The sequence below is a fragment of the Pimephales promelas genome, chromosome 21 (genome assembly GCF_988280905.1).
Source record: "Pimephales promelas chromosome 21, fPimPro1.hap1.1, whole genome shotgun sequence".
Taxonomy (NCBI): domain Eukaryota; kingdom Metazoa; phylum Chordata; class Actinopteri; order Cypriniformes; family Leuciscidae; genus Pimephales; species Pimephales promelas.
Genome location: NC_142789.1, coordinates 753,307 through 769,162, shown reverse-complemented (window position 1 = coordinate 769,162; position 15,856 = coordinate 753,307). Strand labels below are relative to the sequence as shown.

Sequence of the window (15,856 nt, the reverse complement as noted above, 5' to 3'; positions counted from 1 at the left end):
ACCAATCATAGCAGAGTAGACTCACATGGGGTTTAAAGTGACTGAATTTTTATTTATTTTTTGGGATCAGCCTGTTAGGAGACATCTAAAACAAAATATGAATGTATAAAATAGCATAGCAGAGGGACTTCAGCAGGATATTTATCCTTTTTATCCATTTTCCATTTTATTTGTTTTTTATTGATTGTTCATCTGAGCTGTACAAGAACTTGCTTAATGGTTGTTTCATTCTTTCTTTAGACATTATATCTTTTTAAATAAACTAACATTTTTACCACGTGCTTCAACAAAATTTTGTAATGAGTATGATCAAAGTGAAAGTCTCATGTAGCGTGTGTGTGTGTGTGTGTGTGTGCACTCTAAAAAATGTTGGGTTGTTTTAACCCAACATTGGGTAAAATATGGAGATGGTGCTCACTGCGGAACATGAAATCCACGGGGAGGAGTCGGATCCAGATCCAACTCCTCCCACCTTACATACACCTAAACCTAACCAACTCCGCCCCCTGATCTCTAAACCCAACCTTAATCCTACCCATCTCCACCCCTTGGATCGTGATCCGACTCCTCCCCGTGGATCTCATGTTCTGCATTGAGGTGCTACTGAAAATATGGACAAACCCAGCCATTGGTTTAATTTGTTTTTAATTACATTTTTAACCTAACGTTTGGGTTTGTTCAAATTTGACCCAAAGTTGGGATCACCTTCATTGTGTGAAATTAATCATGTATTTGAAAAGGTATGAATGCGGTAAGTTTATGTATATTAAGTTTTCTGTGATGGGTTGGGTAGGGTTAGTGTGTGTGTGTGTGTGTGTGTGTGTGGTTGGGGGGGGGGGGGGGGGTTATAAAATAATTATATTATAATAATTATGCAGAGTCCCCATAACGATAGCGAAACCGTGTGTGTGTGTGTGTGTGTGTGTGTGTGTGTGTGTGTGTGTGTGTGTGTGTGTGTGTGTGCGTGCGCGCGCGCGGTCATGGAATTTTCTATGGTGATTCTATTTTTTAAATATGTAGCCACGTCTATATTACTCATACAGCCATCCACTCTTCTCCATGTAGACAATTCTGCTGATAATTCCAGATACAGATAAAGATTTTATTACTGATGTTATCTGGAGTGTTTGGTTTCATCCCAGATAAAGGAGAGAGAGAGAGAGAGAGAGAGAGAGAGAGAGAGAGAGAGAGAGAGGGGAGAGAGCCTTTGTGCGTCCATCACACACAGTCTGACAGCGCGTCCGTTACGGGCTCGGCGCTAGGATCCGGCGGATCTCTCTCTCTCTTTCTCTCTCTCTCTCTCTCTCTCTCTCGCTCTCTCTCTCTCTTCCAAGCCTGTTTTAAAGTCTCTGCCAGACTTCAGCTCATGCGCTACTTCCTGGATGGCGGAATGGAAAGCTTCCAGAGCCGCTCCAACTCTTTTCTCTGTGTTTTCAGCGGGATGCATGGACTACCGTTCCTCTAACATCTCTCTCTTCATCTACAATCCGTGTCCCCTTGACATGTTTCTTCCCTGGACTACGAGCTCAGCCATCTGAAAGAGAGAAAGAGAAAAGAAAAACTGTTTCGTTTGGCTTGGTCGAACTTCAAAAGACAAATCTCTCCAGAAGGACTCGCTAAAAGGAGGCGGCCGACATTCATTGCGTGTTTGTGGGAGTTGTGTCGTTCATCTGGAGGATAACTCAGTCAACAGTTGCCTTATTCCAGATCTCCATGTATACAGTGTGACATGCGGAGGCTACTGCGACCGCGCTGCTGCTGCTGGTGGATCCCGCCTCTGCTCTTCTCCTCGCTCCTGCTCCGGTGGGCACACTGTCATCCCGGTAAGTTGATTCGAGGTGGATGACAATCGTTTTCAAATCGCTACGTTTATTATTATACGAGTAAGACCACAACATTGGCTGCGTTAGGTCGAGGGAGAAAAAAAAACACATGCACAATTAAAACCATACGAACGCGAGGCTTCAGTATTTGTGATTTTTTTTTCCCAAGTCAGGGAATTGGGACGACATAACACGGAATTGTAACGCACGCAATGACGTCTATTGATATTTCAATATCCACAAATGATCCGCTACTGTTATTTATGAGCGCGCGGACCCGTTATCTCTAAACACTGCACTCAAATCCGTTCTTGGAAAAGACATTAGCCGATGTCTTTCAGCTGGTATTATAACATGTTTGAATTAAAATGCACACTTGAGTTGAGACATCTGTATTTTAACTTAGCAGCATTTCATTTCTTGACGACTTTTAACGTCATTTACGCACTTTTTACGCAAAAAGACGTAGGAATTGAAGAGTCGCATATATTGCAAAAGACCGATTATCGGTTTGACCAATATTTTTATACATCGCCTATTCACACTTTTCTACTTTATCGGTTATTTAAAATCGGCTCATAATTGAACGGGTCTCTTTAGAATAACAACCAGCTACAAAATGTTCAGCAAACAAAATAGCCTACTTTTTAATTTATTGTTTGGCATAATTAAATCTAACTTTTCCAAAAGAGCAACACATTGCATTTTAAAATTAAACATTGTCCAAAACAAAAATGCAAACACATTTTTTTACATTAGATCATGAAGCAGATTTCATACTGTTTATTATTATACGTATATGAATGATAAATATCCTAAATTGTGAATATTTTGTTATTCATTTTCATTATGTACGTTGTGGTGATTTCTAAGCCATTATTGTGTAAAAAGCGTGTATCATTATTGGTTGTTCTGATGCCGCTCAGCATAATTTCAGGATCCGAAAAAAAGCTTATTATTTTTTATTGGTTGTTACTAGTTATTGATACTTCTGAATGATCAGGCAAGTAGGGATGAAGCATTGACTATGAATTCCCACAGTAACTAGCAGTGCGTCTTGGAAAACGTCATAAGAAATAAGATTTCCGGGGGCTCGTCCGGGTTTAAATATATTTGATGGCATCTGGGTCGTTGAGTGTGTGTGTAATAGGTGAGGCTTCAGGTTTGCTGTGATGATAGCCAGAGAAAGAACAGTCTGAGATTCACCAGTCATCTTTAACCAGGAGTCTGATAAGCATATTTGCATGAGTTTTTATGTAACGCTGGAGGCGTCAAGTCTAATGTATAATTCTAGAGAGGATGACATTCTCAGGTCTTCGAATCAAACCTTATGGAAGCAGACCAAGTGCAAGGACTGTTTGTGCACACATGTGAAACGAGAAAGCCATATTCATAAACAAAAAATCTCAATCATACGAATGAAAGCTAACATTGCATATTGCATCTGCATTTTTTAAAACCATGTGTTCAGAAATCTCATCAAAAGACAGAACTCATTGTGTTTATCTCTCATCTAATCTGATATCTCGGGACATAAAATGCTAATACATCTCAAAACGTAAAATTTCCCCAATAGCTGACCTACTTTTGGGGAGCCTGTTATCAAATGGCCAATGCTTTGCAATTTGCATACATATTAAAACGTTACTTTTTTGGTAGTCAATCACCGTCGCAGGAATAAACCAATATTAACCCAAGCTTTTACGGTTTCTCTGGACGATGCACTTCAGACACGGTATCAGTTTTTCTATTCTGTTCTTTTGCCACGAGTTTTCATCGCAAATTCTACAGTATGAGATCGCTTGAGCGCTGACAGCGAGATAAAGTGTCTAAGTTTCTGCATCTTAAAGAGCCGAGAGATTTCATCAGGCGCTCCATGAATAACACATTGTCACCAAAGGGCAAGCGCCTGAGTCAAGGTGGTGGACATTATTGGCAATCTCTTCCGTCTGTTTTTCTGTTTGCGCCTCTCTCTCTCTTGTGTCTGTCGCAGTGTGTGTTCCCCTCTATCTCACTGTCCGAGTTGATTTCACCGCACACTTCCAATTCTCGAGTCGGAAGGGGGGTCGAGATGAAGAAAAGAGCACTTTAATGCGTCCCGTTTGTTTGCCGTCATCCCTCTCCTCTTCTTCCAGACATGGGTCTTTTAACCTCAGTGACATTTGTTCATGTCTGTGTCTGATAGACCTGTTTTTAGCAGAACCAGTGCTGCGGAAAGACAAGCGAGCTCTGTATCTGCTACAGTGCCAGAAAAAGGGGAACGCTGCAACTTTATTTATTTCTGTCATGCCAGTGGGAAACAAGTGTCTGCACACTCGAGTCTCCGGTAATGGCCAGTTTGCTGACGGAGCAGAGCGGAAGCGAGAGGATTTCTCGACGGGGCGTCTGTTGGCCCCAGGCTACGCTCATCTCTGGTTGATCCAGCCGTGGAGCCGATGGATGACTATCACGGAATAGCGCGCTTTCCACCGAATAATTTAAAGCTATAAAGCTCAACTTGTGAAACTAGCAAGCGAAAATGGTTTGACTTGCCATTCCAGAGTCAACGTCGTATAAATCAAAGGGAAGCAGTAGAAACGGTCTTTGTTTTGGCTTTTCTTTTCCGACCTCCTGAAATGATTCAAAGGATTCACCCAAAACCGCCGGCAAAAGTGAGGAGATGGTTATTTCTGTCGCATGACGAATAGCATGCCACGCGCTGGAGAGCACAATGATAATTCAAATCTCTAAAGAGGTATCAGACTTCCTGCCTTTCTGATTTCCTTTTATGTGAGCGAGGAGCCATTTCTCTGTCTAATAGAAAAGGATAATTTGCTAAATGTCCGTTTGGAAACGACAGCACTTAAGAAGTCTCAGGAGTGAGATAGCCGGGCTGACATTTGGGCCGGACTGGGTGCTCTAGCGGCCCCTGTAACAACATTATCATCATCATCATCATCATCATCATCTCTCTCCGCTCGGGCCGTTATCTGTCCGGCTGGGTGACCAGAGCTGCTGTAATGTTCGCCAGGTCACTTTATCAGTCACAAAGCCTGTCATCGTAGCCCGGCTCCCCTAATAGATTGATTAAAGGATAGGGCCGTGCGGACGGGTAAACGTGTGGGGTGATGTCAGGCTGCCGGAGGGCCGCTGTCCCAGAGTTTGTTAGTGTGCATCTGTACCAGAGGAACCAGCTACATTGAAGAGAATAAGAACTCAAATATAAGCCTCACACCAAACATATTTTCCAATTTCACTTAATAGTTTTCCTTTTAATTAAATTATTTGTTTTGCATTAAAATCAGTTTGTTTGTTTTTGTGCTAATTATTACTTTTATTCAGCAAGGATGCGTTGCATTGATTAATTTGAAAAAATGACTATTTCACACAAATGCTATTCTTTTGAAATTTCTAATATCCTGAAAAAAGTGTAAAAACATATTAAACGGCTCATCTGGTTTCAACATTGATGATAATAATAAGAAATGTCTAGAGTGATTTCTGAAGGGTCATGTGACGCTGAAGACTGGTGCGATGGCGGCTATTGCATCACAGGAATAAATTACAATTTATTTAAATTTAAAATACATTTTGGTTGTGGGTGGTTTGGTTTATTCCTGACTTCTTGCATTTAATGTGTGTGTGGTTTTTTGTTTTGTTTTGTATTACTCGTATAAAGTGTTAAGTTTAAGTGTTTAAGCCAGTTTAATTGCAGTTTAATTAAAGAGCATATTGCAGGTAAAAAAAAGTCAAAATTAATATAAAAACCATGTATGAAAAGTTAATGCAGGATAAAAAATGTTTTAAAACGACATAAGGGCACTAATTTAGTAGATAAAGTGAGCGTTTCTTGGACTGCTTTTAAAAATGGCTTTTTTTCCCCAACATTGTGTCATTTCACGTCACGCCAGGGCGCCTCGGCCTCGGCTCAGTGCAGAGTCGGCTGGCATTCAGTGAGAGCGGTCGTGAGTCGGTGTGTTTTCGGTAGTTTTTTTGTCATGGTTAATTATTGTGTTTGTGGAGGTTGCAAAAACTGCGGCCTTTTTGTCTACGGTACAGCATGGATCGGTACTGCTCACTTGTGATGCAGTGTATATCGTTTGCGAATGTGTGTATATCTAAAAGGTAACACTGGTCTCTCTCACCAAGACACCTGCCCTGTTCTCCACTGGTTCTCCTCACACCACAACTCAATTTGTCTCTGACCGTTCTGTCTAACATTAATCCTGGCCTGTCCCACTCTCTTGGCAGCATAACAGGCTCGTAGCAGGCTCAGGTTCATAACAGGCTCATAGCAGGCTCATAATAGGCTCATAGCAGGCTCATAACAGGCTCAAAGCAGGCTCAGGTTCATAACAGGCTCATAGCAGGCTCATAATAGGCTCATAACAGGCTCATAGCAGGCTCAGGTTCATAACAGCCTCATAACAGGCTCATAGCAGGTTCATAGCAGGCTCATAACAGGCTCATAGCAGGCTCAGGTTCATAACAGACTAATAGCAGGCTCAGGTTCATAACAGGCTTATAGCAGGCTCATAATAGGCTCATAGCAGGCTCAGGTTCATAGCAGGCTCATAATAGGCTCATAGCAGGCTCATAACAGGCTCATAATAGGCTCATAGCAGGTTCATAGCAGGCTCATAACAGGCTCATAGCAGGCTCATAATAGGCTCATAGCAGGTTCATAGCAGGCTCATAACAGGCTCATAGCAGGCTCAGGTTCATAACAGACTCATAGCAGGCTCAGGTTCATAACAGGCTTATAGCAGGCTCATAGCAGGCTCAGGTTCATAACAGGCTTATAGCAGGCTCAGGCTCATAATAGGCTCATAGCAGGCTCATAGCAGACTCATACCAGGTTCATAGCAGGCTCATAGCAGGCTCAGGTTCATAACAGACTCATAGCAGGCTCAGGTTCATAACAGGCTTATAGCAGGCTCATAACAGGCTCATAGCAGGCTCATAGCAGGTTCATAGCAGGCTCATAACAGGCTCATAGCAGGCTCAGGTTCATAACAGGCCCATAACAGGCTCATAACAGGCTCATAGCAGGTTCATAGCAGGCTCATAACAGGCTCAGGTTCATAACAGACTCATAGCAGGCTCAGGTTCATAACAGGCTCATGACAGGTTCATAGCAGGCTCATAGCAGGCTCATAGCAGGCTCATAACAGGCTCATAGCAGGCTCAGGTTCATAACAGGCTCATAGCAGGCTCATAAAAAGCTCATAGCAGGCTCATAACAGACCCATAGCAGGCTCAGGCTCATAGCAGGCTCAGGCTCATAACAGGCTCATAGTAGGCTCATAGTAGGCTCACAACAGGCTCATAGCAGGCTCACAACAGGATCATAGCAGGCTCACAACAGGATCATAGCAGGCTCACAACAGGCTCATAGCAGGCTCATAGCAGGCTCAGGTTCATAACAGGCTCATAGCAGGTTGATAGCAGGCTCAAGTTCATAACAGGCTCATAACAGGCTAAGCCTCATAAGAGGCTCATAACAGGCTCAGCCTCATAGCAGGCTCATAACAGGCTCATAGCAGGCTCATACCAGGCTCATAGCAGGTTCATAGCAGGCTCACAACAGGCTCATAACTGGCTCATAACAGACTCATAGCAGGCTCAGGCTCATAACAGGCTCATAGTATGCTCAGGCTCATAACTGGCTTATAGCAGGCTCATAGCAGGTTCATAGCAGGCTCAGGTTCATAACAGGCTCATAGCAGGCTCAGGTTCATAACAGGCTTATAGCAGGCTCATAACAGGCTCATAGCAGGCTCATAACAGGCTCATAGCAGGCTCAGGTTCATAACAGGCTCATAACAGGCTTATAACAGGCTCATAGCATTCTCAGGTTCATAACAGGCTCATAGCAGGCTCAGGTTCATAACAGGTTCATAACAGGCTCATAGCAGTCTCATAGCAGACTCAGGTCCATAACAGGCACATAGCAGGCTCAGGTTCATAACAGGCTCATAAAAGGCTCATAGCAGGCTCACAACAGGCTCATAGCAGGCTCAGGCTCATAACAGGCTCATAGCAGGCTCAGGCTTATTACAGGCTCATTTAACTGTATGGCTGTGGTCCGTCATACGAGCAAGTATTTCCTCAGCGTCCAAAATGTCATTGTGATCCATTTGTTCGAATCGTCCGCTCACCCGCCTGTGACATCACGGCGCCACGCCCATTTTCAGAAGCGAAAGTATAATTCTCTCACAAAAAGGACTCCAGAAGCTTCTGTTGTGTATTTATAAGTATATTTTAAAGAAAATATAGTTCCTACATTAAGCTACAATATTCCTTTAACAGACACTTTTATACTAAAAAATAGCTTTTTTCTTCTACATTAGCTCACATTGTTTTTAATTATCTCCCTCCTGTTTGCTGTGTTAGATGTCATGAATGGTTCTGAAGGAGTATTGGTGCTCTTCAGTGAAGGACTCATCTCCATTTTTCCTCAATAGTCTTGGTGAAGGCAGACGTGTTTGTGTGTGTGTGAGAGAGAGAGTGTTTATGTGTCCTTGCTCGTGCTGGTACATTTTCTCCTCATCTCCACTGGCAACCACAGCTCACAGTGTGTGTCAACCACTAAATGAAGTGGACATTCATGAAGCATGCTGGTAGATCCTGTCTTACAGACAGAAAACTGGAGATAACGAACCCAGCATGAAAATAATTTAAGTCATATAATGCTATTTTATCAGATAATGGGATTGCTATGGAGACAAAAAAGTGTTATACTTGTGCACACACACAGTGCATGCAGTATTCTGATCTTTGGTATTTCTGAGTGACATTTTTATCTATGTTTAAAATATGAATCAGAATTTCTGTCAATGACCACGTTAGCGTTCTTTTTAGGGCGCCCACCTCCCACGCCGGAGACCCTGCTTTGAATCCCGTTCGGAGAGCCCGTTGCAATATTAACACCAAGACAGATAGCCACTAGGGGGGAGTATTAACGCGCCCGCCTACCATGCTGGAGACCCTGGTTCGAATCCTGCTCGGAGTGGGTTGAGTAGGACGGGTTACATTTTGGTGCCGTGACCCAGATGGCAGTGAGGATGAGGAGGGTGAGTGTAACATAGACCAGTAAGATCTATGTGTAAACCTCACTCTTCTGGCCTCAAGAGGCACGTTAGCAACTAACGGTAGAGGCTGTGGTCTTTAGCATCCTTGTTAGCGTGCCTGCCTCCCACGTCGGAGACCCTGGTTCGAATCCTGCTCGGAGTGGGTTGAGTAGGACCAGTTACATTTTGGTGCCGTGACCCAGATGGGAGTGAGGATGAGGAGGGTAAGTGTAACATAGGCCAATACGATCGGTGTGGGTAAACCTCACTCCTCTGGCCTCAAGAGGCACGTTAGCAACTGACGGTAGAGGCTGTGGTCTTTAGCATCCTTGTTAGTGTGCCTGCCTCCCACGCTGGAGACCCTGGTTCGAATCCTGCTCGGAGTGGGTTGAGTAGGACCGGTTACATTTTGGTGCCGTGACCCAGATGGGAGTGAGGATGAGGAGGGTGAGTGTAACATAGGCCAGTATATACCAACCAATTGGGTTAGTAATAATGATTCGACTCATTGAAAGTTGTAGTAGTTGTAGACAGGAGACCAAATCCGTCTACGTATTTTGGCTTCACGTTCTCTCAGATTTTCTTCATGTTTGCTTTTGCCAGTCTTTTATTTCTCTCGTTCTGACTCTCTCCCAGACTGGAGGTTCTGAAAAAGATTTTCATTTGGCACAGTAACAGGGGTTTAAAGAGTTTGCCAGAAGACGAAAAAAACCTTTGGGCCACTGGGAGACTTAAGCGCTAATTCTCCTTCCACATAACCCGGCCCCCCTCCAGTGCCTTGTTCTCCTGCTTACCCCCAACCTCCTCTCTAAGGTCATAATTAGCAGAGTATGGAGCAACAAACGTAAAAGTCTCTCCATTAATAACGTATAACGGCTGCTGGCCCTCTCCAATTTAAATGCCAGTTCTTCCTCTCGACTAGGCTGAAACACGTGATCATGTGTAAAGACCAACAAGGATCTAAAACGGCAAAGATGATGTTAAATTAATCTGCCTGAAACCAAACAATGGAGTATGTTTATGTTTCTTTGTATTGAACAAGTGATGGATGGATTAATGAGAGAGAAATTAATTACGATTTGATGAGCCGCAGCGGGCGTTGCAATATTAACAGCCAGACAGATGTTATAGTGCAACCGAGATGCAACACCTTAACATTCGTTTTCACACAGACTTTCATGCATCGGCCACTAGGGGGAGAATTTTGCGTGAGCTCTGTTATTTATGTTTCTAGTTTAAAATGCTAGTTTACGCAATGCCTTTTACTGTTGATTATATGCAGCATTAACTCTGCAGTTTGTCAAGCTGATTGATCAAGGCTTTTGTGGCGTGCTAAGTGATAGACTGTATCACCGACTCACACAATACTCCTTAAATTAATTTTTTCCTTTCAATAAATCTTGAAAAAAAGCTTTCTTTCTTTTAAAACATCTGGAAATCAAATATGTCAAGATAATAAAAATGTTCACTTTATTTTGATGGTCCATTTTAAAACTTTTCATGTCAACTTACCTCATTAGAGTATTATTAGCCTGTGTTAGTAGTACTACTGTAGACTGCTAGGTTAGGGTTCGGGTCAGTAGACTAAGTTGACGTTCTTGCCAATGTACTCCTAGTCAGTAGAATGTCTGTTGGAGAGCGTTGCAGACTGAATGTCAAATTTTTATGACATAACATAAACGTTCTCTTCTTCTTTCTATACAATGACAGTCAATGTTCATTGTACACTCTAAAAATGCTGGGTTATAACAAACCAAATTTGGGTAAATAATTGTGGTATCATTTTTAATGACATTTTTAACCCAAAGTTTGGGTTTGTCCATATTTTACCCAAAATTGGGTTAAAACAACGAGTGTATAGACATGTTTGGACGTGGAGTAAATGAAGACCGAATTTACATTTTTTGGCATGAAGTATCCCTTTAGCTTCACTTGTGTGAAATCCAATTCTTTACCTAATCCCAAGTGGCCCGTAAGACGAACTCTCCCATCGTAGTCTGATATCATTTTTTTTTGGTTCGTTCTTAAAAGGAAATGGCTGGGATTCAGGCTGCGTAATCCGGTCTGGATCAGAGTAAAAGGCCAATCTCTGCCCAGAGCCCTTGATGGGATGGCTGTCATGGACAGGCCTGCTTGCAATAGAGAAATAACCTTAATATGGAGGTTGTGGGCTGCAGTTCAGGCCTGGCGTGTAATGATACAGCCTTTAGGGTGATGTTGTCCATGTGATGGGTGTTTGTCAGTCAGGGCATTGTAGCTTAATGGTTTTGTAGGCCAGTTCATTCCATTTGGTACTTGTAATTTTCCCCACACTATTTCTCGCCCTTTGGAAAACAGGAACAAAAACAGTGAGGCAAACTATTAGACACCCTCTATATATCACAAGAGCCTCGGAAATTGCGGTAGCAAATAATTTGTTTGTGCGTGGACGGTGTCTCTGTGGACATGAATGAGGTAACGTTTCTGGGAAGCACGGTCACGTATTCATTCACAATGTCCATTTTCACAGACACAATGCATTAGTGTTGCATTAGAGCACGACTGAGAGGGCCAGGCCGGTTACAGGCCGCCGTGGTGAAGAGAGGAAAGAAAAGACCAGAAGGGGAAAATAACCACATGGCAAGGAGCGTTGTGTCAGTGAGGCCGGAGTTGTGAGTCTTCTCATTAAATTTTTGCAGTGTAGTTGGTTTTTCCACTTTAATGCTTGGGAGGACGCTAGCCTCTTCCACCGAGAGAGAGAGAGAGAGAGAGAGAGACTGCACCACGCTGCCCAATTTGTCTTACTTCTAGGGAAGCTGTTTAAAGTACAATGCTTTTTTTTTATTCTCTCCCTCCTCTCTTCTCAAATTGGCGAGACTCCCGCTGTCTTTCCGCCACTCCAGATATCTGTGCTTTCATCAGTCAGACCTGTATCGAGTGTGCTGGGAAAATGGCTTGTGATTAGTGTCTGTCCGTTCTGATTTATGCCACTCGTAACAGTCGCTCAGTGTGTGTATAGTGAATTAGACGAGTACATTATACACATGCATTTTCCCTTATGACCTTTCTCTTCCTGTAACTCTCTTGGAATAACCTGACATTAGTGTGCCACACAGACCTTTAGGCTTCTGTACTTACTCGGATTCTGAATCGATGGGTCTCTGCTATGATTATAATGCTAATGTTGCTTTTAATGCATCATAAATCTGTGAAGTGTGTCATTTCGTGTCGTGGACCCGACCCCCATCTGTCATTGGTCAGCCTAGAAGATAGCCCCGCCCAAACCTCACACTAGTGGGTGTGCTAATGTCGCGAATGTAAATTGCACGAATCGCTGTAAAAACCTTTTTCTAATTGTATTATTTAGCAAACCGTTACACCTCTGAAATCTCTTTGGATAATATGTTTTGCAGTCATTGTAAAGTCATTTCTTCAGTAAAATTCTAGCATTCAAAGTTGATATATTTACAGTTTAGCTTTACGCCACACAATATACTTGGCCAGTAGGCTTTTTTCACCATTGTGAGATTATCGATTTGCAGTGGTGGAGGAAGTATTGAATCTCAGTACTTAAGTAAAAGTACAAATAACCAAATAAATATTTACTTTAGTAAAAGTAGAAGTTAACACAATGACAACCATACTTAAGTAAAAAGTAAAAAGTACCTGATTTTAAATGTACTTTAAGTATTAAAAGTAAAAGTACTTGTATAACAATTTATTCTCTTAATGTCTATTTTCTAATGATTAATAAAACATTTAATTCTAGCTCATTCAACCTAATACTCCACTAATGATGTTCAAAATGATGGGAAAAAAAAAATGTCACCATTTCTGAAACAAGCTTGCAATTAGGCAATATACACATCATGCTTATCCTTACTATATTTTTTGGCATTAAACGCGATTCATTTATGGTGTAATTCTGAACCTCTTGGCTTGCCATAATCCTAACCAAACGTATATTACACACGGTGTGTTTCCTATGCACGTAAAAACTAATTTTCGGGTATAAATTGTACGATAAACACACTGCGTGCGAGACGCATTTTATTTAGTGTAACCGGGTTAATAGAAAATGTAATGAAAATGTAACAGAAGTTGTAGAAATGTAGTGGAGTAGAAAGTATAATAATTGCTGCAAAATGTAACAAAGTAAAAGTAAAAAGTATGAACTATTAATTCTACTTAAGTAAAGTAAAGATACGTGAAAAATGTACTTAAGTAAAGTAACAAAGCATTTGTACTTAGTGTATTCCACCACTGTCGATTTGGCTAACAACCTGGTAAACATTGTGTAAAATCAGTGGTAATTTAATATCAGACATTTTATGAAAGTATTTTTGGCTCTCATAAACACCAGTGTCAGAAACATTGCATGTGGTCTACTCTACAAAACTAAAAATCTTTTCGTAAACAGTTAGCACTAGAGAGAGGATTTTGCTTTTTTTAAATGTGCTAATTCGCATTGTAATCACCATGATCATACAATGATAGCTTTGACGAACATGCAAATTGGGATGAGAAAGGAGAATTGTCACTCTCTGACGTCCTACTGAGAGGCAATGTGTCCTCTTTTCTTTCTTCCCATATTAAAAACAGGCAGCATTGCAGAGGACGGTAAATGTGCCTGACGTTAAGCTCAAACAGCATCCGAGTGGCAGTTCGACGTACAAGCATGAAATCAAACCCAAAAGTAGAAATAGGCTACTTTTTCATTTCTTTGCCGCTTGACGACTGTGATTGCCTTTTCTGGCTGGGTTGTGTCTTTGATGGTTCACTCTACCTTGACTAGTGCTGATGGGTTAGCGCTGGGACGACTGATTGGATTGGCTGTTTTTGACCTCCTGTGCCGGGTCTCCTTGACATTGGTGCTTGTGTGTTCACATACACTCTCTCGTGTCGTTCCGATCCGAACTCAAATGACTTTTCTTCAGTGGAACACAAAAGGAGACGTTTTGTTTTCCATGCTCTTTTCCATGTGGTTACAATGAACAGGGACCGAAGCTTCCAAGCTTCAAAAAGGATGCGAAAGCACCATAAAATATCATTAAAGTAGTCTATGCGACTTGTGTCAGTCGGTCTCAAAGCTGTTGTGTGACTTCAGAAGACTTGGAATTTAGTGTGCAAGACTTATGGACTGCTTTCATGATGCTTCTGCATTGCGTTGCCTCTTTTTTTGAAGCATGAAAGCTTTAGTCCTCAATTTAACTTGAGTCTTTCTTTAGGATTTCTCCTTTTGCGTTCAGTTTATGTGGTGAACTATACAGTAACTTCTAAAATGTACCGACAGGTTTCACTCACATTTTTTATTCCATGTTTTTATCTGCTATAGAGCCTGAGAAATTAAGATTTTAGTAGGCTTTGACAAATTTTGACAAATGTTTCTGGAAACCCTACACTCTAAAAAATGCTGGGTTGTTTTTACCCAATTTTGGGTCAAATATGGACAAACTCAAAGATTGGGTTAAAAATGTAATTTAAAAATGTAACCCAGTGGCTGGGTTGGTCCATATGTGACCCAAAATTGGGTCAAAATTGCATCAAAATCAGCGCACTCAATGGCTGGGTTGTTTTAACCATATGTTGGGTCAAATAGGGACAAACTCAAACATTGGGTTAAAAATGTAATTTAAAAATGTAACCCAATGGCTGGTTTGGTCCATGTTTGACCCAAAATTGGGTCAAAATCAGCACTCTAAAAAATGCTGGGTTGTTTTAACCCAATTTTGGTTCAAATATGGACAAACTCAAAGATTGGGTTAAAAATGTAATTTAAAAATGTAACCCAGTGGCTGGGTTGGTCCATATGTGACTCAAAATTGGGTCAAAATTGGATCAAAATCAGTACACTCAATGGCTGGGTTGTTTTAACCCAATGTTGGGTCAAATATGGACAAACTCAAACATTGGGTTAAAAATGTAATTTAAAAATGTAACCCAATGGCTGGTTTGGTCCATATTTGACCCAAAATTGGGTCAAAATCAGCACTCTAAAAAATGCAGGGTTGTTTTAACCCAATTTTGGTTCAAATATGGACAAACTCAAAGATTGGGTTAAAAATGTAATTTAAAAATGTAACCCAGTGGCTGGGTTGGTCCATATGTGACCCAAAATTGGGTCAAAATTGCATCAAAATCAGCGCACTCAATGGCTGGGTTGTTTTAACCATATGTTGGGTCAAATAGGGACAAACTCAAACATTGGGTTAAAAATGTAATTTAAAAATGTAACCCAATGGCTGGTTTGGTCCATGTTTGACCCAAAATTGGGTCAAAATCAGCACTCTAAAAAATGCTGGGTTGTTTTAACCCAATTTTGGTTCAAATATGGACAAACTCAAAGATTGGGTTAAAAATGTAATTTAAAAATGTAACCCAGTGGCTGGGTTGGTCCATATGTGACTCAAAATTGGGTCAAAATTGGATCAAAATCAGTACACTCAATGGCTGGGTTGTTTTAACCCAATGTTGGGTCAAATATGGACAAACTCAAACATTGGGTTAAAAATGTAATTTAAAAATGTAACCCAATGGCTGGTTTGGTCCATATTTGACCCAAAATTGGGTCAAAATCAGCACTCTAAAAAATGCAGGGTTGTTTTAACCCAATTTTGGTTCAAATATGGACAAACTCAAAGATTGGGTTAAAAATGTAATTTAAAAATGTAACCCAGTGGCTGGGTTGGTCCATATGTGACCCAAAATTGGGTCAAAATTGCATCAAAATCAGCGCACTCAATGGGTGGGTTGTTTTAACCCAATGTTGGGTCAACTATGGACAAACTCATACATTGGGTTAAAAATGTAATTTAAAAATGTAACCCAATGGCTAGTTTGGTCCATATTTTACCCAAAATTGGGTCAAAATCAGCACTCTACAAAATGCTGGGTTGTTTTAACCCAATTTTGGGTCAAATATGGACAAACTCAAACATTGGGTTAAAAATATAATTTAAAAATGTAACCCAAATGGCTGGGTTGGTCCATATTTGACCATGA

The 15,856-nt window shown here is 41.3% G+C and overlaps 1 protein-coding gene across 3 annotated transcripts in view; it reads left to right on the top strand.

Annotated features, from left to right (window-relative positions):
* The first annotated feature begins 1,350 nt into the window (after positions 1 to 1,350).
* Positions 1,351 to 15,856, top strand: part of ptprga (protein tyrosine phosphatase receptor type Ga) — a 281,085-nt gene continuing 266,579 nt past the window's right edge. For all 3 annotated transcript variants that reach the window (XM_039656230.2, XM_089125112.1, XM_039656229.2), the window contains exon 1: positions 1,351 to 1,823. In XM_039656230.2, the coding sequence (XP_039512164.2) occupies positions 1,730 to 1,823 (94 nt within the window). In that variant the 5' untranslated portion in view covers positions 1,351 to 1,729. The remainder of the gene's footprint in view (positions 1,824 to 15,856) is intronic.